The 24,312-nt window shown below is 35.5% G+C and overlaps 1 protein-coding gene and 1 pseudogene across 2 annotated transcripts in view; one reads left to right on the top strand and one right to left on the bottom strand.

The window, feature by feature from the left end:
- Nucleotides 1-24,312, top strand: part of LOC306671068 (biogenesis of lysosome-related organelles complex 1 subunit 6-like) — a 343,174-nt pseudogene that overhangs the window by 224,693 nt on the left and 94,169 nt on the right. The gene's annotated exons all lie outside the window — the stretch shown is intronic.
- Nucleotides 1-24,312, bottom strand: part of PAK2 (p21 (RAC1) activated kinase 2) — a 75,429-nt gene that overhangs the window by 7,365 nt on the left and 43,752 nt on the right. The window contains exons 3-13 of the mRNA XM_079156235.1: nucleotides 22,430-22,530; nucleotides 21,931-22,078; nucleotides 20,450-20,481; nucleotides 19,989-20,096; nucleotides 18,429-18,561; nucleotides 16,424-16,487; nucleotides 14,408-14,456; nucleotides 13,820-13,932; nucleotides 12,401-12,518; nucleotides 9,311-9,410; nucleotides 6,685-6,881 (exon numbers count right to left, since the gene is read on the bottom strand). Of these exons, the coding sequence (XP_079012361.1) occupies nucleotides 6,685-6,881; nucleotides 9,311-9,410; nucleotides 12,401-12,518; nucleotides 13,820-13,932; nucleotides 14,408-14,456; nucleotides 16,424-16,487; nucleotides 18,429-18,561; nucleotides 19,989-20,096; nucleotides 20,450-20,481; nucleotides 21,931-22,078; nucleotides 22,430-22,530 (1,163 nt within the window). The remainder of the gene's footprint in view (nucleotides 1-6,684; nucleotides 6,882-9,310; nucleotides 9,411-12,400; nucleotides 12,519-13,819; nucleotides 13,933-14,407; nucleotides 14,457-16,423; nucleotides 16,488-18,428; nucleotides 18,562-19,988; nucleotides 20,097-20,449; nucleotides 20,482-21,930; nucleotides 22,079-22,429; nucleotides 22,531-24,312) is intronic.

The raw sequence follows: 24,312 nt of genomic DNA, 5'->3' as shown, positions 1-24,312 counted from the left end.
CATGTCTCCTTAGATGCCTCTTGGCTGTTACGATTTCTTAGACTTTCCTTGTTTTTGATGACTCCAGACAATTTTGTGGAGTACTGGTCAGGTACTATATAATACTTGATAAAATACCCCTCTAATAAAATGTGTCTGACATTTTTTTTATGGTTATATTAAAATTATGGGTTTTTAAAAGGAAGATCACAGAGTTAACAGTGCCATTTTCTTTTCCTTCCTCCCTCCTTCCTTCCTTTTTTCCTCTTTTGTAATACTGGGGATTAAACCCAGGAGTGCTCTACCACTGAGTTACAGCCCCAGCCCTTCTCACTACATTGTGTAGGCTAGCCTCCAACTTGTGACCCTCTTGCCTCAGCCCCCCAAATAACTGGGCCACCACTGCCTGGCAACAGCACTGTTTTCATTGCATCATATTAAAGGTACACACTAGCAACATGATTTATGACTGCTGGTGTTGACCTTATCACCTGGTCAAGGGATTGTTAGGATTTTCCATTGTGAAGTTTCTCTTCCCTTTCCATACTGCATTCTCTGGAAGTCACTATGTACAGTCCATAGTTGAGTTATGCTCTACTTCCTGCAGGGTGGAGCATCTCCCACATGATTATTCAATCATTTATATCAGCATGGACTCATAGATATTTATTTTAAATTTCAGGTTATAATTCCTTACTACTTTATTTTGCTGTTCAAATTGTCCCAGTTTTGGCTATTAGGAGCTCTTTCAATTGCCCTCTATGTTATACCTACCTCAATGTAGCCTTTAAAAACATTTTTTAAATATTTTAATTGACTAATAGTATGCATTTATGGGGTACAATATGATGTTTTGATATTTGTACACACTGCTGGATGCCTTTCTATTTAATTATTTATCTATTTTTGTAGTGCTAGGGACTGAACTCAGGGCCTCAGACACTTAACATACAAGGAAGTGCTCTACCACTGCTACATCTCCAGTCCAGCATCCCCACCCCCCCATTTTTTTTTTGACTACTTAGTTATTAGGTACAACTCTCTCTTTTATTATTTAATGTTAGCATCTTTCAATACATCATGTGACACAGGACAAGAATCTTCGGGTTCTCCCCCTTCACCCTGAAGCTTTTGTTGTCATCTTACATAAGCATATCTCCAGCCTACATTGTTGTTATTTTTATTTTAAACGGTTTTATCTTTTAAAGATATTTAACAAAAATTTATATATTTACCCCCGTAGTTGGATGTACTTTCAACTTTAATGTGTTTGAGAAAGGTTTTAGCTTTTGAAAGATTTCTGGGTTGATTTTTTTTCTTTCAGAACTTCATTACACATTAACAACACTTGAAACTGTCTCACAACTCACTGATGCTACTTCATTTAAAAATTTTTTTCACTTCTATCTTTATATTTTACTATAGCTAGCTTCTATTGCTTTAATAATCTATCATTAATTCAACCTCAAATATTATAATTTCCATAATGTTAGTCAGCTTTGTGTCATTGTGACCAAAACAACTAATAAGAAAAACTTAGAGGAACAGGTATTTTGACTCAGTTTCAGAGGTTTAATCCATGGTGTGCTGATTCATTGCTCTGGGCTCAAGGTGAAGCAGCACATCAAGGTAGAAGGACATGATGGAGGAATGCTGCTCTGCCAGAAAACAGAGGAAGAAAGAGAAAACGGGCTACAGGGAAAACACACCCTTGGAGGGCAGCCTCCAGTGACACATCTCCAACCACACTCCTACAGTTACCACCTAGTCCATTCAAACTAGGACTGATTAGATTATGACTCTCACAGTCCCATCACTTCACTTATAAATATTCCTGCAATAATACAGGAGCTTTTCAAGGACACTTCATATCCAAACCACAACACATAACTAACTTTAACTTGAGTCTTTAATTTTAAAAATATGACTTCCAAATAGCTAACTTTTTAATACCTGGAAAATAATTATAAAAATTATTTTAATGATCTGTGTGCTAATTCTTTTATCTGTGCCAGTTTTGTGTTAGTTTCAGCTGATTATTTTCTCCTCATGATGGACTAGGTTTTCCTTCCCCTCTGCCTGTCGGTTAAAGCTATGACTGGATGTCTGGCTGCTCGTTAGGTCCTGGTCACTTCTGGATTCCTATAAATATTCTCTTACTTTTTTCCAGACAGATCAAGGCTTCTTTTATTTGAATGACTGATCTATGTAACTATGGAGGCCAGGCAGGAGGTAGAGCTTTATTTCTGGGTCTCTTCATCTTTGGACAGTCTTGATGATCTCTGCTTCCTTTCTTGGCCTGGAGATGCTCTTCACAAAGCTTGTGGTGTTCCCTGGTTTCAGACCCACAGGCCTCAAGTCAGCTCAGTCAAGATTCTCACAGGTCTTGTGCCTTCAGTTTGTGATTATGTTCCATGAGAATTTGCTTTGTTTTTAGCCATGTTCCTTCATTTACAGTTACAGGCTCTGAAACAAGTTGTGATCTTCTTAGATTCATGGTATTTTCTGAGCAGCTGACACACAATTCCCACCCTTTTCATCCTGGTTACCTTTCCTAACCTAGTTGACAACATATGGTATTTGACTGTTTCACCGGAGTCCAACCAGACCTTCTTTTGCCCACAGCGGAGGATGCTGAAGACAAGCCTCTTCTGATGCCTGATTATAACCAGGCTGTGGTCATGGCCCTATAAGTATTCCTGAGCTTTGTTTTGGCATGCAGTTTTAAGCTATATGGGTCTTAAGATTTGTTAGGTAGAACTGAAGCAATTTTTAATTTAAGGGTAATTATTTCCCATCATTGAGACAAAACGCTTAGAAGTCTTCTATTCAATATCTTGTGAATGATAAGATTTTCCACAATGGCTGACAGAAACAAGCACTACTCCCAAGCTTAAACATATGGCAGGCTCTTCTCTGTCTAATCTTGTTTTTCTGAGCTGGGGGTCTCACTATGTTGCCCAGACTTGAGCTCAATTGAACCTCAGCCTTCCAAATAGCTGGGACTATGGGTGTGCACCATCACATCCAGCCCCAGTGTTTGTGTTCAGTGATGGAACTAAGTGATTGAACTAAGGGCCTTGTGCATGCTAGGCAAGCACTCTACCACTGAACTATACCTCAGACCAGTTCTCTGCAATCTTATCAGATAATTATATCTTAGTTTCTACATTGGTTCTTCACATTAATTTCATTGAATGCTTTAGGGGGGTCGTCCACAGGTCTTGAGAGTCTTCAGCTTTCCTCCTTTTCTAGCTTTTTCAGGAATGTCCCATCTGTTATCCCTCTCTGTACACGGCCTGGAAGTTGGGGCCATTGTAGGGTTCGCTTCAGTTGTTACTCACTTTCAGACGTCACTCTCCTTCATTCATTGTCTGATGCAGTGTCTTGAAAACCACTGTGTCATATAATCTAGTTTTGGGGGACTGTTTCAGGCAAGAAGGGTTAATCTGGTCCCTGTTACTTTACTTTGTCAGAAAGCAGGTATCCCCATTCATCAAGTTTTAACCAATACTTCTAACATTACATTCAAAATTGATAAAGTCTCAGTCTTCATCTTAATTGATGTAACTATAGTTTCTGCCAAGCTGATCTCTCCCTCACTTTTTGCATATAGATTTCAGGGTATATCTTTATCTGGTTTTACCTATCTTTCCTGTCATTTCTTCTTAAGTCTCCTTGCTGGTCTGCCTCAACTCTTTGTTATGAACTGTGTCAGGGTGCCAGCTAAATTTCTGACTGCCTATACCCATTTGACCTCGTGACCTCATCTTGCCTTGCAGCTTTAGACAACATCTGTAGTTAAGGAGCCTCAATTTTATATCTCTAAACTGGATCCCAAACTTGCATACCAAATAGCCTCACTAACATCTCCACTTGATCATTTTACTGGGTGTCTTAACTAACATGTCTAAAACGTGTTAAAATATTGTCAACTGATCTCTCGACTAACCATCCCAAACCTCTACTCTTCCTGAAGTCTTTCCCATCTCAACTAAGGTAAATTTCAATTTCATCATTCCCCTTGCTTAGGCTAAACTCTTGGAACTATCCTCAACTCTTCTTTTATATAGACTCTCTTTTCAAAATACATCTAGAATCTATTTTTTTTTAATCACCTCCACTGATTCCATCTTGGTCTACATTACTGTCATTTCTTGCCTAAATTATTTCAACAGCTTCCTAACTGATCTTCCTGCTTCTGCCTTTGCCATCCTTGAGAATCTCTTCTTAACAAAGTGACCAGGTAAGCCTTTTAAAAATTAAATAAGACCATTTTACGCCTCTGCTCAAAACTTTCCAATGGTTTCCCCAACTTAGATAAAAAGTCAGAATCCACACGAAGCATTCACAATGCCTCATTTCACTGACCACCTTAATGCCTACTTAGGTTTGCTCAATACACTATATCTATGCTAAAATCCTTGGAAGATCTTTGAACGTACCAGGAACATTCCTGCATTACAGCTTTGTTCTTGCTGTTTCTTCTGCTTGGCGTGCTCTTCCCTAGGTAAATAAGCATTACTCTCTTATATCCTGTGTCCAAATGTCCCCTCACTGAAGCCTTCCAAAAGTACCCTTTTAAAAGCAAACCCAACTCCTCTCTCTCTCTCTCTCTCCTTGCCAGTCCCAGCACCTAAATAGTCCATTGCTTAATGTATTATTCTTATTTACTTTATTATTTCTCTCCTTCTCCTTCCACTAGAATGTAGGTTCTACAAGATCAGGAATTTTTGCTGGTTCTCTAGGCAGCAACTTAAACACCACCTAGCACAATGCAAGTACAAATTCAATATTGGCTAAATGAATATATGAAACTAGAGGGTTTTGAAAACTGTTCTGAAAAGTGTTCTAAATTAACCACCTATTGAAAGTATTTTAACTGTGTACTTGAACTGGAATCTGTGGCAAATGGGGCAAAAAGCATTCAGCAAAGAATATCCAAATCCAATTCCCTCCGTTTTCTGGCCTTTTTACTTAGCATAATATCATCAAGGGTCACTGTTGTACATGTATCAGTACCTCCTTCCTTTTATGGTCAAATGATATTCCACTGTTCATCAGGTGATAGGTATGTGGGTTGTTTCTACTTTTTTCTCTTCTAAATAATACTGCTATGAACACATTTGTGCCAAGTTCTGTGTGGACGTACGCTTTTGTTGCCTTTTTCTTTTGCCAATGCTGTGGGTTGAACCCAGGACCTTGTGCATGCGAGGCACTCTAGCATTGAGCTACATCCCCCACTCCATGGACACATGCTTTTAATTCTCTTGTATATATACCTAGTAGTAGGATTGCTAGGTCATATGGTAACTCAATATTAATTTTCTGAGGAGCTGTCAATTTGTTTCCAAAGCAGTGCAACATTTTACATTCCCACCAGCAATTTATGAGGGTTCTAATCATTTTTTCCTTTTTATTTTTATAGTACTAGGAATTGAACTCAGTGGTGTTATACCTATAAACTACACCCTGCGGGAAGCCATCCATGAGTCATCGGTGGGAACTGAGCCACAATGGTGCCATTAGGCAGGGAAGCCTGGTTTTGGGAACTCCCAGTCAGTACCCACTGGTTCCCAATTCACATGGTGCACTGTCCTTGCTGACCACTCACATTCAAGCACAGCTTCGGAGATGGGAGTGACCCATGAGAGCCCACCCATGTCCTGGTTTTCATGAGGAAGCAAGCACTGAGACAAGACTCCTCCCACACTGAAACATTATGCCTACCAATCCCCTTTGCTCTGTACCGCTGTAAATAAAGCAAGCAGTGGCTTCATCTTTGTTAGAAGCCGTACCTCTCTGGTCATATTAACCCATTACTGCCCCTGCTCTTTAAAATACATTTCTGATCTTTTTTGTTTATTTTCATAGCTTTTATTGCACAGCCAGCCCGAAGGGAACCCTTTCCCTTGCCCACTAGAGACTGAGCAAGAACATCTGCAGCCTTTTTAATTTTATTTTGAGATGATGGTTTTGCTAAGTTGCCCAGGCTGATCTCAAACTTGCAATCCTCCTACCTCAGCTCCCAAGTCCCTAGTATTACAGGTGTGTATTACTGTGCCTCGCCAACAATTCCGATTTTTCAACATTCTCACCAGCACTAATTACATTAGGTATAAAGTGGTATCCTGTGGTTTTGATTTGTATTTCCTTAATTACTAATGATGTTGGGCTACACACAGTAATTTACAAGGGGACAGGAGGATGTCTGAAATTCTTCACATCGACTGCTAGAACATTTACTTATTCCAAGTCTACTCTGAAAATGGCCTTGAACACTATCAGTTATATACCTTTCTCAAAGGTGTGATCTTTCTTTCCACTTTTCTGGACCCTGGGGTACAGAGAATGAAATTCAAAGCTGATAACCTGATTTCTATATCCATGGTACTTAAATGTGCAGGAGAAGGTATCTTAACTGTGTAGAAAAAGGCATCTCTATCTAGGTACTTGGACTATGGAGAAAGGTGAGTATAGCCCAAATAAGAAACCATACAGCTTACTAATAAAAATCTACACTCTTTAACTGACACTTTCATCTCAGAAGCACTGTGATTTGTATATACAAAGTAAGGACAGAGATTAGGTTTTGTCAAGTTTCGATTCTAAATTCTTGACCAAAGAACAACACAAGGAAGTTCTAACTACGTTTTAAGGAAAAGTATTTTTCTTACAGTAAAGCTGGTGTTAAACTGGTCTTACCCTCAAGGGATTTTCATTGAGGTATGGAGGCTCTCCTTCAACCATCTCAATAGCCATGATACCCAGAGACCATATATCGACTTTGGGGCCATAAGCTTTCCGTGTAACCACTTCTGGTGCCATCCAGTAAGGTGTTCCAACCATGGTACTGCGTTTACTCTGCTCAGGGGTGATCTGGGCACAAAAACCAAAGTCGGCTAAGAAACAAAAACAAAACATCTAGAGTTAATAGTTTCTAGGGATTATCTTATAAAAGAGTTCACCTCAGATGACATAATTACATTTTGACTACTCAGGTTCTTTTATTTTTTTTTTAAAGAATTTAATAATAGAGTATTCCAGACTGGAATTAAAATATTTTGCTTCTTGTGCCTATAACAGAGTGCAAATTATTAGAAGGGCTTTTATTCTTAATAATAAATTTTATCCTAAAAAATTTAATAAAACTGAAAGAGGTCCAAAAAGGTGGCAGGGGGAAATAACCAAAGGGGGACACCAAATGTAAATGCAGTGAATCGGGCAAAGGTCAAGACACTGAAACTACTTTAGAATAAAATGAAGAGAAGTTAGTATCACTAAGCATACAACTTAGCAGAGAGCTTAGAAAAAGAATACACTTAAGTGCAATTGTACTGACAAGGTACTCACCAGCATTAACCTACTCCAACTATCTCAACTATAACCGAGGAACACAGAACCTACTTTAGTACCTGATATTAAGTTTTGGGGAAATGTCAGGATGAGAATTTATACTCTTCTCTTCCCTCTATTGTTAAAGTTATTAAACTACTTATGTTAACTACTGGTATCAGGTCTGTAAGCTTTCAACTGTTTTGTATTTATAAAGTATTAATAATAGCTATGAACTGCTTGATTTGTTTTATCTAAGATATTTTATACACTGTTTTTTTAGGTGATTCTTCCACATTAGTCCATTTATCTGCCTCACTTTAAAAACTATAATATATTACAGTATACAAAAATACCAAATTACCATTCCCTTACTGTTTGACATTTAAGATAGTTTTAGTTTTTCTTTACCATGTTGCAGAGAATATCCTTTTACTAATTGTGGTGAATATATTTAGAAATTCTATAGGAGTGAATAAAAAGCCAGGTATTATTCCAAGTACCTTGTACAAATAGTTAATTCTCCCTCATGATAATGCTATGATATTTTTTTAAATTGGTTCTAGATAATCTACTTTTTTTTTCTTTTTCCTTTTTTTTTGGTACCAGGCACTTAACTACTGAGCCACATCCCCAGATTCAGACCTTTTTAATATTTTATTTAGAGACAGGGTCTCCCTAAGTTGCTGAGGGTGTCTTTGAACCTGCAATCCTCCTGCCTCAGCCTCCAGAGCCACTCAGATTACAGGCATGTAACACCACACCCAGCTTGGGTAATTTATTTTTAAATTTATTTGTGTGTGTGTGTGTGTGTATTGTTGGGAAATTAAATGCTAGGAAATTAAACCCAGAGTCTTGTGCATACTTGCCAAGTGCTCCACCATCACCTACAACCCCAGCTCCAGGTATGTTTTTTCTAGTGGGGGCGTGGGGAGAGGGCAGTACCAGAGATTGAACCCAGTGTTGCTAACCACTGAGTCACATCACCAGCCCGTCTTACTTTTTTATTTTCAGACAGGGCCTCGTTAAGCTGCTGAGGCTGGATGTGAACTTGCAATCCTCCTGCCTCAGCCTCCCTAGTCACTAAGATTACAGGCATGCACCACTGTGCCCAGCCCCAGGTATGTTTTCTATTAAAATTATTCTCATTTACAAACAGGGAAACCAAGGCATATATATTTTCAGTTAATTTACTTGTGATCATTCATCTAGTAAGTGGCAAAGTCACCACAAATCATTATCCAAAAATGTCTAATTCCATTTTCATATGTCTCCACCAAAATAGTATGTGATTATCTATTTCCAACTTGCCCAGTAAGATAATTTAAAGACAGAATCTTAATAAATTTTAATGACCTGATGGAATAACCTTTAGAGGATGAAGTTTAGTAGCTCTGCTTGAGTTCTCCAGAGGGCATGGCAGAAATTCAAAGATCATGGACACAGAGAAAAGAGGTTCAGGATGTTTTTCATTGTGTCTCATATAGAAGAACATTAGAAAAGTGGGATATTTTCCTTGGCATCTCTGAGATCAGAGTCATACAGCCGTCTCCTGATTAGGCTATACAGTACATAACTCAGAGAATGCTGAAGAGTGTAATGAAACTAGTCTAACAGATGGCAGAAACAAATCCAGTTTATCTCTTTAAGATAGCATCAACACTGTGCCAGTCCCAGGCACTGCTTCTTAGTCCTTTACATCTTTAACCTCCAAATAAATCCTGAGATTTGCTACTATTATCTTCCTCAGTGAATAAATGAGAAAAGAGACACAAAGGGATTAAATTGCCCAAAATTATTCAGCAAGTAGTAGCAGATCTGCTATTTAAACCCAATCCAGTTCACAGTTCATAATCTTTACTCCCCTTCCATATATTAATTTTTTAAAATATTAAAATATTTTTTAAAATATTAAGTTTTTTAAATTTAAAAATGTAGGAGAGTAAACAATAATAAAAAATAAGTAATGAGTGTTTTTTCTTCACTTGTTACTCACTAAGTTTAACTGATCCTTCCATCCCCAAAAGCACATTGTCACTTTTGATGTCTCTGTGGATCACTTGATTGGCATGTAAAAACTCCAATGCCTGTAAACACTGAACAGAAGAAAACACGTATCAATGAAACATTACCAAAAAGTCCCATTCGCTAGTTCACACAGAGTAGTTATATGGTAGTTATGACCAGAGCACTGCCTCCAGTATTCAGCAGATGACCTGCAATCCTTAACATTTATAAAGAACATCCTCTCATATGCAAAGTTCTGAACAAAAAATACCTTAATTAGTAAGACGATCCCTTCCCACATTCTGATCTCATCTAGAGACATTATTAAATAATGTCATAAAGTTCTTTCTTTCCCAGGGTTTTTTTGTTGTTGTGTTGTTTTTTTTGTTTTGTTTTGTTTTGTTTTGTTTTAAAACAAGGCCTTTCTATTTTGCCCAGGCTGCCAGGCTGGCCTCAAATGATCCTCCTGCCTCAGTTTCCTGAGCAGCTAACACTGTAGACATCTGCCACATACCCAGCTCATCCATCACTGATTTCAATTTTTTTTCCTCTTTTGCAGTGCTAGGGAACAAACCCAGGACATTGTGGATGTTAGGTAAATAGTCTACCTTAGAGCTATATTCCCAATCTTTGCCACGGATTTTTAAAACTTAGTCTTCAATGGGCTCTCTTATAAAACAATGAGTCCATATAACTTCTAGGCCTTTTCAGGTTTAAATCCCTCTTAGTACATAGTACTTGATAAATAAGCGTAAGTTCTTTAGAAATTATTTCAACAGTAGAGAATAAACTTGCGGTTATTTGCACTTGAAATCTGAGGTACTCAGAAGTCTAATCAATGTGAACCACTGAGAGAAGTAGGCAAGACTGAGTGTGGTCTAGTTGCATTCAGGGGTTCATCAATGTAATATACTATTGTCTTCTTCATTTCTTCTATAGTGCATTTTATGTCAAGCTATATCCACAATGAAGGAATATAGCTAGGGGTACAGCTCAGTGGTAGAGCACTTGCCTAGCAGGTACAAGGCCCTGGTCTGATCTCCAGAACTGAAACTAAACAAACAAACCAACAAAAAACCCACAATTTAAAATAAATAAATAAAATAAAGTCATTGTGTCTATCTACAACTAAAAATGTTTTTTTAAAAAAGGATAAATTCCTCTTTTCCTTAAATACAAGAATAAGATGAGATTTTAAAAATTTCTTTGCCCCATGGTTTTTTAATATAAACTGAGAGAATAAATTATACACTTGGGAAAAGTTACTTGTATTTTTTTTTCTTATTCCCATCTGAACAGAATAATGAACAAAATCTGCACATTATTTGTAACTACTAAAAATCTCATTCAAAATATTCTACTATTATACAAAGAAAAAACAGATATGATTAGTATCATTATATTTACCAGGCATTTAATCGGACTCTTGAAAAGAATAAAGTCACAGAAAAACACTCAAATAAGTAGAAATAAACTTGTCACTATTTAAAAACTTTTGGAGGGGGGTACTGGGGATTGAACTCAGGGGCACTCAACCACTGAGTCACATCCCCATTCCTATTTTGTGTTTTGTGAAGAAACAGGATCTCACTGAGTTGCTTAGCACCTCAATGTTACTGAGGCTGGCTTTGAACTCAAGATCTTCCTGCCTCAGCCTCCGAAGTCGCTGGGATTACAGGCGTGGGCCACCACACCCAGCTACAATTTAAAAATTTGTCAACTAAAAGAGGACCCAAGTGAATGAAGCTAGAAGAACTCCTAAAATTGAAAAAAAAAAATTTGAGAAAAACACATTAAGTATGAATAGATAAATTCTTGTTAAGTTTTGGTTAGTTTTTAAGAGGCCAAACATACTTTGTAAGGGATATAATATTCAGAACTATGAAAGAGTTCTTATTTCCTTTTTTTAACCACTTAGGTCAAACACAACTCAGAATTAAATTTTCAAAGAGTATTATCTTAATAAAAATAATTCACTATGTATTATACAAAGTTTATAATTCACTATGTATTACACAATAGTCTCATAAACTTTTATAATTTTGTCATTTATGATAACGATTTCTATATCAGGACAAAGTAGTATCAGCTTCAATGACAATAAGCAGAACATTAACCTAAGTCACCTCTATATAAAAAGTTATAGACAGACAGATGGAACACTTGTTTTTGGCTTAGACTTGGGCAATTTGGAAAATTCTACTAGCTCAAACAAATAGCACATCTAGAAATTCATCAACAAATATAAAGAAACAGCCAATTTCTTCACCTTCAGTGAGCTTGATAAAGCCAGAAGCAGACTTAACTGATATTAAAGGTAAACATGTGTCTTGCTTTGTCTGTGATGGTTCTAGTTCCCAATTGACAGGGGGGATGGGTGGGGGCGGGAGGAAGGATACTGAGGATTTAACCCACAGGCACTTTACCACTGGCTACACGTCTAGCCCTTTTTAATTTTTCCTTTGAGTCAGGGCCTCACTAAGTTGCTTAGGGCCTTGCTAAGTTGCTGAGGCTGGCCTTAAACTTGTCTTCCTCCTGTCTAAGCCTCCTGTCTAAGCCTCATCGGGATTGCAAGCAAGTGTCAACACACCTGGATAAGGGCATACTGTTAAAAGAACCCCCATTTATTCTCAAAAGTGTCCTGCCTGGATGAAAAACTACTGTGATGACTATAATGAGATTTGACAGTGAATTTAGTTCTTCAAAGGCCTTAACAGGGCATGTGTGTTAACCCCAGCTACACCAGAAGTAGAGGGAGGAGGCTTACAAGTTCAAGGTCAGCCTAGGCAACTTTTGAGACTGTCTCAAAATAAAAGAGTAAAAAGGGCGCTCGGGATATAACTCAGTGGTAGAGCACCTCTGGATTCAATCACTTGAACCTCAAAAAAATTAAAAAGGGTTTTTACCTCATTCCCTAGGTATCTTACACATAAAGGGCTAAAATTCTCATTTGAGATGAGAGTATGGGATAACTTACAGAGAATATGTACGATAAAAATTCTCTGTTCAGAATAACTTTCCTTTTATTCATCTTGCTAACCAATATCACCCTACTTTATCCAAAAGAAAGCAAACTCACCTCTCTGCACACAGCAGCAATCTGTGCTTCATCCATGCAGGTTTCTGTTACAACATCAGTAAGTGACCCACCAGCAAGATACTCCATTACTACAAACAATTCATCTCCTACCAGGTAACTAAAAATAGAACATATAAAACATACATTTTTATTCTTCTAAACATATGACACTCTATGTTCAAGAGTTCAAATAGTAAGCACCATAACAATAAAACTATAGAGCTGATAGTTTAAGAGCTAAGAAGAAAACGGGAAAGTTACTATGTAACAGCACAAAAAAATAACCGAAGGTCATTATGATTTTTAAGTCACAGTTTGCCCATAATAGTAGTCTAGGTCCACACATAAGAGTTTTCCAATCAAAATAACCCATAATATAGGGATTATTGGTCTCATTTTCCAGATACAGAGACAGAGGCTTAGAGAAGTTAACTCATTGAAGGTCACATAGTAAGTGACAGAATCAGCACCTAAAGTCAAGTTCTAATGATTCCAAAGCATATGGCTTATCTCAACCAGCACTCCGTGCTGACTTGAAATACTATTTTAAAAAGCAGAGAAATGTACCTGAAAGTTTATTTCCATGAATGCAGAATTTCTATGAATAATTAGGGCTAACATCTCAAAATATATTATCATTTCCCCATCCTAAACAAATTTATATATGGAAGAAAAATCACCTGCAACCTTATAATTCAACCACTAGTATCACTGTTTGTTTTCTTTTTAGGTACTGGGGATTGAACTCAGGGGCACTCGGCCACTGAGTCACATCTCCAGTCCTATTTTGTATTTTTATTAGAGACAGGATCTCACGAGATCCTGCTTAGTGCCTCGCTTTTGCTGAAGCTGGTTTTGAACTCACAATCCTGCCTCAGCCTTCCAAGTCGCTGGGATTACAGGCATGCAACACTGTGTTCGGCAAGTATCACTTTTCACCAGTCATCTTTCATCCATATATACAATCAATTTTTAAAGAATTGAATAATTTTCCATTCTCTTTTGTTTTTTTAAACATTAATTCCTAAAGTACTTGAGCTTTTGATAAACATGTACAATTTTCCAACAAAGAACATATAAAAACTGATCTAAAAGTTTTAGAATTGTGTAGTCAACTCTAAGATATGAATCCCAGCTGACCATTCCTTAATGTTTCTACTTCTGATCATTTGCAATGAATATACACACACCATCAGCAATGCCCTTCATTTAGCTGCCTTCTCTCACTTGCCAAGTAATAACCTTGTAGCAAAAGGACCTTTTAACTTGGAATATGCTATTTTTTCACCTTTCCTCTCTCACTTTTAAAATTTACTTCTCAGTATTGACATTCCAAAATGGCTAGCCTACATCAAACCATGAGACTACCAATTTCCATATTTTTCTCCCAATGTTTAAAAGAACCTCAAACATATTTACCTGTCTAAGAAGTTAACTATGTTGGGATTCTTTAATTCTTTCATCACCAAAATCTCATTAATGATCAGTTCCTTCTTGGGCTGTTTCTGTAAATTAATCTGTTTGATAGCAACCTATAATAGAAAAATAATTGAAAAAAAAAATGGTTTTCCTAACTCTCTTAGAAAGTAACAAACACCAACCAGTTAATTTATAGTAACACATGATATTACAGAGAGATTATAACTGACAAATACGAAGTATTTTTACTTGCACATTGACTATGCACAGTGTTTTATACTCCACAGACCCTAAACAAGTTCAGATTTATCTTGACGTTGATTAACCAACCTAAGGTCAGTCCAGTGCCAGGAATTAATCCTCTTTTCACTCCAACATTGGAAAATATTTTTTTAAATATTTGCTTACTTGTGACATAATTCCTTCTCTGTTCCCCCTAATATGAGAATGGCTATAAAATTATTTAGATTAATTCTTACAAGTATCCAACTTAAAAAATATATTTCTATTGATTATGCTTAGCTTTATCTAGTATTTCTTCTACACAAAAAGGTGATATAACATCTAGAAATATGAAAAAGTTGCTACCTCCTGTCCCAGAGCCACATCAGTAGCAGTAAAAACTGTACCAGAAGCCCTAAGGGGAAAAAGACACAATCAGAATTAAGTTTTCTAAATCACTGCCATTTATAATATCCAAAGACTTTATTACCCTCTTCTCAAAATTGAGAAAGGATCTAAGAACACTTAAGATTTAACATCTTAAAAACAAAAAACAGGGTAAAGAGGAGGCAATCCTTGTGACCAAAACTTTTATTTGAAATATTTCAGACCTACAAATATATAAGGAAAAAATATGAAGAAATGAAAGAACAACATACACAGCTCACAAATACAGTTCCCTGCTTAAGAAACAAAGAACTGCAAATAAACTTGAAGATTCCAGTATGCTCTTTCCTATGCCATTTCCTCCACCAAGGGTAACTTGTATTTGGTGTTTTATCCTAGGCATCATTTCCATGTACTTTTCTATACTTTTTTTTTTTTTTTGGGTGCTGGGGATCGAACCCAGGGCCTTCTGCTTGCAAGGCAAGCACTCTACCGACTGAGCTATCTCCCCAGCCCCTTATACTTTTAACTATGACGTTTTATTTCATGTATTTATCTGCAATTTGCTTTCTAAAATTCACCTGGTTGAGTGTGGTGGCACACTCCTGTAAAAGGGCTGGGGATGGAGCTCAGTGGTAAAGCGCCTCTGGGTTCAATACCCAGTAGCAAAAATTAATTAATTAACCTGGATTTGTGATACCTATCCACATACATAGGAATTATTCTTACTCATTCACTATTAATTATTCAACATATAACATCTATTATCACATTCAAAATATTAAGGTGATTTTCAATTTTTATTATTAAAATCAATGCTAAACTGAATTTAGTTGTTAAAAAAAAAAATTCATAAGTTGCCAAAAATTCTCATTCTAAATTCCAATAATGCTTTCTAAATTCATAGAACATTTTCTAGAAATTAGTAACATTAAAAATTCAAGATGGGGATATAGCATAATTGGTAGACTGCTTGCCTCACATGCACAAGGCCCTGGGTTCAATTACCAGCACCATCCAAAAAAAAAAAAATCAAGATGTTGGGCTGTTGTTGTGGCTCAGTGGTAGAGCACTCACCTAGCATGTGTGAGGTGCTGGGTTCAACTCTCAGCACCACATATAAAAATAGATAAAGATACTGTGTCCATCTACAGCTAAAAATATTTTTTGGATGTTCACTTGCTCTCAAGTAATAGAGGGAAGAGTTTAGTATACTTTAAAAACAAATAACTGAACAAAATCAGATTGGCAGGCTCAAAGATCAATATTCAACGATGTGATTCAAAAACATTTTATTTATTTATTTTTTTTTTAGTACTGGGGATTGAACCTTGGGGTACCTTACACAGTCCTTTTTTTTTTTTTTTTTTTTTTAATATTTTTTGGGTGTCGATGGACCTTTATTTTATTTATTTATATGTGGTATGGTGAACTGAACCCAGTGCCTCACACATGCTAGGCAAGCGCTCTTTCACTGAGCTACCACCCCAGCTCTCACAAGTCCTTTTTATCTTCTGATCTAATTAATTGCTGAGAATGGGTAAAAACTTGCAATCCTCCTAACTCAGCCTCCTGAGTTGCTGGGATTATAGGTGTGTACCACCATGTCCAGGTAAATGCATAGGTTTTTGCTTTCCTTTGTTTTTGCAACACCAGGGATCAAAACCAGGAACTTGTATCCTAGGCAAGTGCTCTACACTGAACTATGCATACAACCCCAAATGAATGTTTTTATGGCCTATGATTCTGCAATGAAATTTTCCACCTAAAAATCCCTTAATATCTATGAGAAATAACATTCAAGAAGAAGCAATGATGTAAAGTTATTGCTAACAAGTAGGGTTTTTTGACAATTGCATTATGTATTTACACAAATCCCCCAGAGTACCACTCAAAGAATGCAGTAAGTGCTCAAGGTCAGGGGGAAAAAAGAGAGATCATGCTGAATACCCAGTAAGTAGTGAATATTATCACAAGAGAATCATAAATACTTACCCTTGTCCAATTTTTTCATATCTTGTATATTTTTTCTTAGGGTCACCTATGCTCACAATAGTTCCTATTTTAAATAAAAACAACATTGAAAGCTCAGTCAAGCTTTTTAAACACAAATTAATTTTAGTATAATTATTCCTTTTAATAAACTTTGATTTTAAAACAATGGTTTTCAAACACATAGTTTCAACAACAATTTGTTTCAAATGAAACACTGAAGAAACTTAATAAAAGCGAAAATGTATCAGAAACAAGAAGACACATACTCTCCATCAGTATTAGGACTCCTAACTATAACCACTTTCCCAAAACTCATGACATTTCAGAACAACCAATTGTTCTAGTCTGCCTGAGATTTAAGGGGATTCTCAGGATGTACAGCCTTCCAAATGGCAATTCTAACAGGGCATGGTGACACGGGCCTGTAATCCCAATTATTCAGGAGCTGAGGCAAAACAATCACAAGCTCCATACCAGTCTTAGAAACTCAGCAAGACTCTCAAAACAAAAAATAAAAAGGTCTGGGGTGTAGCTCAGTGGTGAAGCACTCCAGGGTTCAATCCCCAGTACCAAATACAAACAAAACGGCAATTCCTGGGAAACTGGTCACTCTACTTTTCTACTCCACTGCATGTATTACACCCTAGTGGTGTTATGAAACTACTACAGTAAAAATAAATAAATGATATCTAAATGAATAACCCCTGACTATTCTAGTATATCTTATTTTAATATATTTAGGAAACCATCTATTACTATAGGATTACTCTAATATGAACTGATCATATATCTACTTTAGGAATGTTCAAAGTCATGACTAACAAATGGTAAAATTAGGAGGCTAGATATAAAATTATAACTTAAACTCTTATGACCAGTAGGTCAAAATATAAGAAAGTCACATTACATTTTTCACTTACTCAAGATAAAGAAGACAGGGACATATCAAGGAATATCACATAAATAATAGGAACTCACATAAATAGTGAACTCACATAAATAATCTTATGTAGGTACTCAATCTCAAGTTAGCCACTTAGGTTCAAGCCAAGAAACTAAGGGCAAAAAGATACGGGATGTGATAACTAAAGGTCACAAGTGAATAGTCACAACTAGCATTCTACTATTTTTAAAAGCAGGAGCCCTCCTAAGATATGTTATATATAGAGAGAGAGGATACCACAGTAAAAGCAGTTTTATATTTTAAAGTACTGAGGAATCAAGACCACATAAATGTACAACATGTAAGTGATAACAACAACCCATCTATAAAAGTATTTTTCCTTGAGCCTTCTAGGTCATATTGTTCTTTATAACTATAGTTACTGTAGCCTAGTAATCAGACTTTATTGTTACCCCCTTCCTGGAACTGTTTACATTATTTATAATGCTTGATTCAGGCTACTGACAGTTAATGAATTTAAAGGGAGAAGGAAAAAGTGTTTTACCCTAGAATATATTTTATGACTACACGTGTCTATTTTGGAAAAGCTATAGGTTCGGACAAATATATATAAACCTCCTTTGATAAGGTTTCCAACTATGTCCATGTTCACAGCCTTTAGACTTGGTTCATAGTAAAGAAGTATTGCTCCCAAAGAGACTGATTTCACAATCAATACAGGTTTCAAATGCAGTAACAAACAAACTGAATATTACTTTGCCTTCACTTTTTTTTTGGTACTTTGGGTTGAATCCAGGAGGGGCACTAAATTGCTAGGATTATGTGCTACTATGCCCAGCTCTCTACATTTTAATTGAAGCAATTATTCCTATAAGAAAATAATTTTTCTTTCTGCCTTAAGGCAAAATAAAAAGGCATGTATTACAATCCAACTGGGTGGTCTTTTTTTTTTTTTTTTTTTTTTTTTGCAGTGCTGGGGATAGATCCCAGGGCCTTGCACACACCAGGCAAGTGCTCTACTATTAAGCTATATCCCCAGACTTGGGTCAGATGTTTTAGGAAATGTTAATTTAAGAATAATGTAAAATGTAGGTAACATACTTAATTTCTCCATAATCTCTTCATCTGTCATCTTTGTCTTCTTTTTCTGTTTGTCTGAAGACTTGGCACCACTGTCAACATTTGAATCACCAACAGGTGCAGGAATAGGGTCAATTACAGACCGAGTATATATCTGCAGAGATATATGGTTCATTACTGAGATTTAAGAAAAAACATTTTAAGATATTCTTACTAGTTATTCAGTTCCTTAATTTTTTACCAAAACTAAGTTATTGCTCTTATTTTTTTAAAGAACACAATATTTTCAGACTACCAAAAACATGTATTGAAAAAAATGTGAAACATTTTTCTTGGCCATAGCATGAATGTATTTAAAAGAAAAACTAGAAGCCAGGCACAGTGGCACGTGCTATAATCCCAGTGACTTGGGAGGCTGAGAGACAGGAGGATTCCAAGTTCAAAGCCAGCTTCAGCAATGTAGCAAGCCCCTAAGCTACTAAGTGAGACCCTGTCTCAAAATGAAAAATAAAAAAGGGGGCTGTGAATGTGTCCCTGGGTTCAATCCATGGTAACAAAAAAGAAAAAAGGGTAACCAGCAAAATAGCAGGTCCGTGAATAAAATGTATGTGTGCCCAGATCTAAAATAGTGTAACTGGGGCTTGGGTTATAACTCAGTGGTAGAGTGCTTGCCTGCCATGTGGGAGTTACTGGGTTCAATCCTCAGCACCACATAAAAATAAATAAATAAAATAAATGTATTGTGTCCATCTACAATTAAAAATGTTTTTAAAGTTAAAAAATAAAATAGTATAACAATGCAGTAAAAAACAAGTTTAAAAATAATGTTTTTAATAAAAAAAGAAATAAAACGCAAAAGACCTTGCATTTTGAAATCCTGATGTTGAAATAACTATTAGTGATTTCTACAAAACATTTTACACAAATATAATGCCTACCCTCTCTTTTACTTCAAAGAGCCAGTTGTAAGAAATAAAGAAAACAGAGTCATCTATCCTGAGATTAGGATCCAGTGGCAGTCCTGGGAGCTCTGCCTGTGCTCTGCACTGTGTTCCACTACATCACAGTTCACTGCAAGTCCCTTTAGTAGTTCTCCCTTCCTAGCTCCATCTGAGGTCAATACTATTAAAATTCTCCCTTAGCTGGTGAGGAATTTCACTCTCAACTGTCTTTTGAATGACATCAAAGCTTTGAAAGAAATATAAAAGTGAGAAATAAAATATACGATCTAGGAAGAGGAAATATCTAAGTTTTACATATAATAGTTATCTACATTATGAAAGAGAAAAACCAGAGAAACAGATGACTTCTCTGGAGAAGAGGACAAAATATAGAAAGAAAAAACCCAGTGAGTTAAGTAGTCTAACTTTTAAAGAAGTCATTAGATTTTTATTTTTCAAAACAGTAGTTTTTGATGAGTATTCTTTAGGCAAAAATCTTTATCTTAAATTAATTTGCTTATACTAAACTATTTAAACTTAAAGTCTTTTTGAAATTATCACCGAAAGTCAAATGAAAACAGCTATTTTTAGAAACACACATGCACAGATGCACACACCAGGGCATTAGTCAATCACTCACTGATTTTGTATGATCTGGTCGTGGTGCAATGACAGGAGGTGCAGCCTCTTCATCATCATCATCTTCCTCTGTTACTACTGCTGATGTTTCTGATCCCTTTGTATTTAGCTGCATTCATCACATGAGCAAAGGAAGAGAAGCCAGTAAAATTAAAAGGTTAAAATGTGACCATCTCTCTTTTTTTAGACATAAAGAAGTTATGTTTTCAATAGCTACTTTTACATGATTAAACCTCACTGGTTCCAATATCATCAATTAAAAAGTAAAGGTGATTTATGAAATAGGGAAAAGTATATGAAATAAATGTATATGATAAATATTCTTGAGTACTATGTACAAATATATTGAACAATCATTTACCTCTGATGGCAAAATTTATTTTATAAAGCAAAATAAAAACAGTTTTGTTTTGGGTAACCTAAATTAGAACAAGAACTGTAAGAAATAAATTATTAACTTACTGCTGGTGTTCCAGAAGGGAAGCTATCCTTCTCTGAATATGAAAAAGAAAGGAATGTTAACAATTCAAGAAAGAAAACTTTATATAACCAAAAAAAAATTATATAAAAGGAGAGCAAGTGAAATTTCTTAACCTGATTTCATTTTACCTCTTGAGAAAAATGACAATAACAGTAATATAAACAATAATTTATGTAAGACTCAGTTAATAACTCTCAAATCTTAATGAAACCTCAAAAATACTTTTTAAAAAAAATCTGAATTGATACCTAAAATGGGTGAATTTTATTATATGCAAATTATGCTTCAATAAAGTTACTAAAATATAATGGAAACTATACCTATCAATCTGTATTAAAAATAAAACATTTTATTGTTTAAGATACTTTCTCCAGAGAATTGCCTATCAAGGAAAAAGGGGATATAAAGCCACCATTTAAACATGGCAACTGCCAAAAGCAGTATTTTTGACCTAAGGTTTCTTTCTTTTTAAAATGCAACTTACTAGTTGACACAAAAATTCTAGGTAAAAGTCTGACCTTTTCCTAAGGATAAACCAGATTAAAGTTTTAAAAAGCTCAAGATTAATATTACTCGCAAAGAAGTTTACTTCTTCCTGAACACAGCCTTTCTTTCTGTGATGATGTACATATTAAATACAATTAATTCAAACCACAGATGATTTTAGCTTAAGTACATTATTTTTAAAAACTAGATATATAACTTCAGAGAGAGAAAAATTGGCAAAATCTACACTGAGGGAAACAGGACACATGATCTTGCATCTTTAAAGTACAATGCAAGGAAGAGAAAGCAGAAGAACCAGTGTGGGGAATGGGAGTCTAAATCTCAAAGAATTCCAGAGGAACCAACTGTAACACATGGACTTGATTCTGATGCTGATTTAAATGAACTATTTTTAAAAATCAATTATGTTCCAATTCTTATCCAGTGATATCCTAATTCTGAGGTATAAATCTTTTCAGTTATGTTTATTTTTATGTATTTACATGTTTGACCGATTTCAATTTTTGCGTAGGAAAACATTTTTTCAAGCTCTGTACATTAACTTAGTAAAAGTCCCTTCTATGCAACTCACAATAAACATAACTCTAGCATAAACATTTCTATGAATCCACACCTTTTCCTTTTAAACTGAAAATCCTTAAAGCAGTGAGGAGGGAAAAACCCCAATTAAATGTAACAACAAATCCCACTATCACATTTAATTATAATGTATAAAAATATGGAAAAAATTTAACATATTCAATTCCATTTCTAACAAAACTATGAGATTAATGTAATCCTCAGAGTCCAAATGATGTTCAAGAGCCACCCAGTTTACAAAAAGCATCTATACAGGAGAAAGTAGGAAGAAGAACTAAAGCTTAGCCTTTTATTTTTCCAGAAATAATCCTTCTATCTAGCAGTGCTTCACAACCTTCCATGTGATTCAGTCTTTTACCACTGTCTGATGTCTTACCAGGAGGAGTAAAACTTAGATATTTCTGCTTTACTGTGTTGGAGTCATAGAATTTTAAGACATCTAGCACAGCTTGAGGATTCTTCTTTTGCTCTAGTTTGGTGATGTTAGAGGTCTGTAACAATCGAGCCCACTGCTCTGGCATGCCCTAACAAAAAGAAATTCAGAAATGAGTTGTGGTTTCAATTGCTTTAATAAAATCAATTTTCAGAGATAAATATCAAAACACATAAAACAAAACAAAACATATAATTTTAGATTTGACTAAATTTTAACTGGTCTGATTTTCTAGTCTACTTTTCTATATCTGTTTTGGGTAATCATAACTAATAGGCTCAGTTCCCCTAGGGAAAAAATACACCCTACCTTTAGTGCTTGTAAGAAAAGACAGTAAGAACTGACAATTAACTTGTGGGCAGAAAAATTAACTTCAAAAGTTAGTACCACGGGAAAAAGTTTGAGTGATGTTATAAACGAAGCCTAACTAGGTAAAACTTACAGTAAATTCTCCAGTAACGGCATCAAAGCCAACATGGATGGTGTGCTCAAAATCAGATGGAGGAGAAATCTCTGGTCGTTCCTTTTCTTTCTTTTTACTTCCTAGAGGGCATTCAGGAAAAAAAAGAGAAAAGTATCTATTTAAACAAGGTTAATAATCTTAAATTTATATAAGATAGGAATGATGTTATTAGGAATGATGTTATTCAAGAAAAGAGAATTCCCTTAAAATACTGACTGAACAGAAACCTATAAATGAGGTGAAGTAACCTATACTGCTGTAAAGGGCTGGGGACCTGTTAAGACAAGTAGTTTAGAAGCCATTTCTTTATAGTACAAACTTATCCTTTCTTCTTACTGAAGTTAACAACTGCTATATTTCAAAACAACCCAGTTTTTGAATGACCTCACTGTAAAATACTTTATGCAACATTTCTGCCAATCACATTCTATCACCTATAAATCACATTCTCTGTAAATTCAAACATATTAGTTCCTTTCCTCCCTCCCCAAATCTCCCTGCTTTAATTGCAGCTGATACTTGTGTGGGTCTATTTCCGGACATCCTGTTTAGTTACAACGATTGGCTTATCCACACCTTTATGCTAACACCAGTCAGCCTTAGTCACCATCATTTTTGGTAAGCACACAGTGTAAGTCCAAGTCGTCCTCCTCATTATCTTTGTTCTTCTCCTCTTCTTCTAAATCAAAACCACTTGGATATTTCAGGTCTGCCCCATTTCTATAGGAATTTTAGAATGATCTTGTTAAATTTCTATAAGAAGCCTGCTGGGATTCTTACTGAAATTGTCCTGAATCTATAGACCAATTTAGGAAGAACCGATTTCTTAACACTGAGTTTTCTCATCCATGACAACAGTGAATCTCTCTCCATTAGTTAGGTCTCCTTTTTAAAAAAAAAAAATTTTATTTCTTAGTTGTAAGTGGACACAATACCTTTTATTGTTTTATTTATTTACTTTCATGTAGTGTTGAGGATGGAACCTTGTGCCTCACACGTGCTAGGCAAGCACTCTACCATTGAGTAACAACCATAGTCTAGCTTTATCTATCTTACAAATACCTGTGTTTTGATTTTCATTTTCACTCAGTATATTTTCTAAATATCCTTTCGATTTCTTTATTTGGAAGTGTTTTATTTACTTTCTACATATTTTCAGAGGGCTTCCTGTTACTGATTTCTAATTAAATCACATTGTGTTCACATAATAAACTTTGTTATTTCAATCCTTCCACACTTATTGAGATGTTTTAAAAAAATTACTCAAATATGATTTATCTTGTGTACACTTAAAAGAATACACATAAAAGAATCGTGTATTCTAATTGTTGCATGGAATGTTCTATAAATATTCATTAGGTCGAGTTGGCTGGTATGTTCAAATCTTCTAAATACCAATTTTCTATCTACTTGTTCTATCAATTACTGAAAGAAGTGTATTAAAATCTCCAATTATAACTGGATTTGTCAATTTCTCTTTGAAATCCTATCCATTTTTGTGTCATGTATTTTGAAGCTATTAGCAGTACATAATGTTTACTTGTTACATTATCTAAATGAACTATTATGAAATAACTTTCTTAATCTGATAATATTTTTTGAGCTCTAAAATCTAGTTGTCTGATGTTTACATAGCCAGTTCAAGTTTATTTATGTTGCTAACATAACCACCCTGTTCTGTGGTGCTAGGGATCAAACCCAGGGTTTCAAGCATGCTAGGCATTCTACCACTGAGCTACACTCCCAGTTTTAGCATACTTTTTATTTTAACCTATCTTGTGGCTGGATGTACAAAAAGGAATATCCTTACTTAGCATATCATAGGACTGCTTTATCAATCCTTTCTGCCTTCTTTTGAATTA

Source organism: Sciurus vulgaris (genome assembly GCF_902686455.1).
Source record: "Sciurus vulgaris genome assembly, chromosome: 10".
NCBI lineage: Eukaryota > Metazoa > Chordata > Mammalia > Rodentia > Sciuridae > Sciurus > Sciurus vulgaris.
Note: the sequence above shows the minus strand (reverse complement) of the source record. Positions and strands in the feature narration are given on the sequence as shown.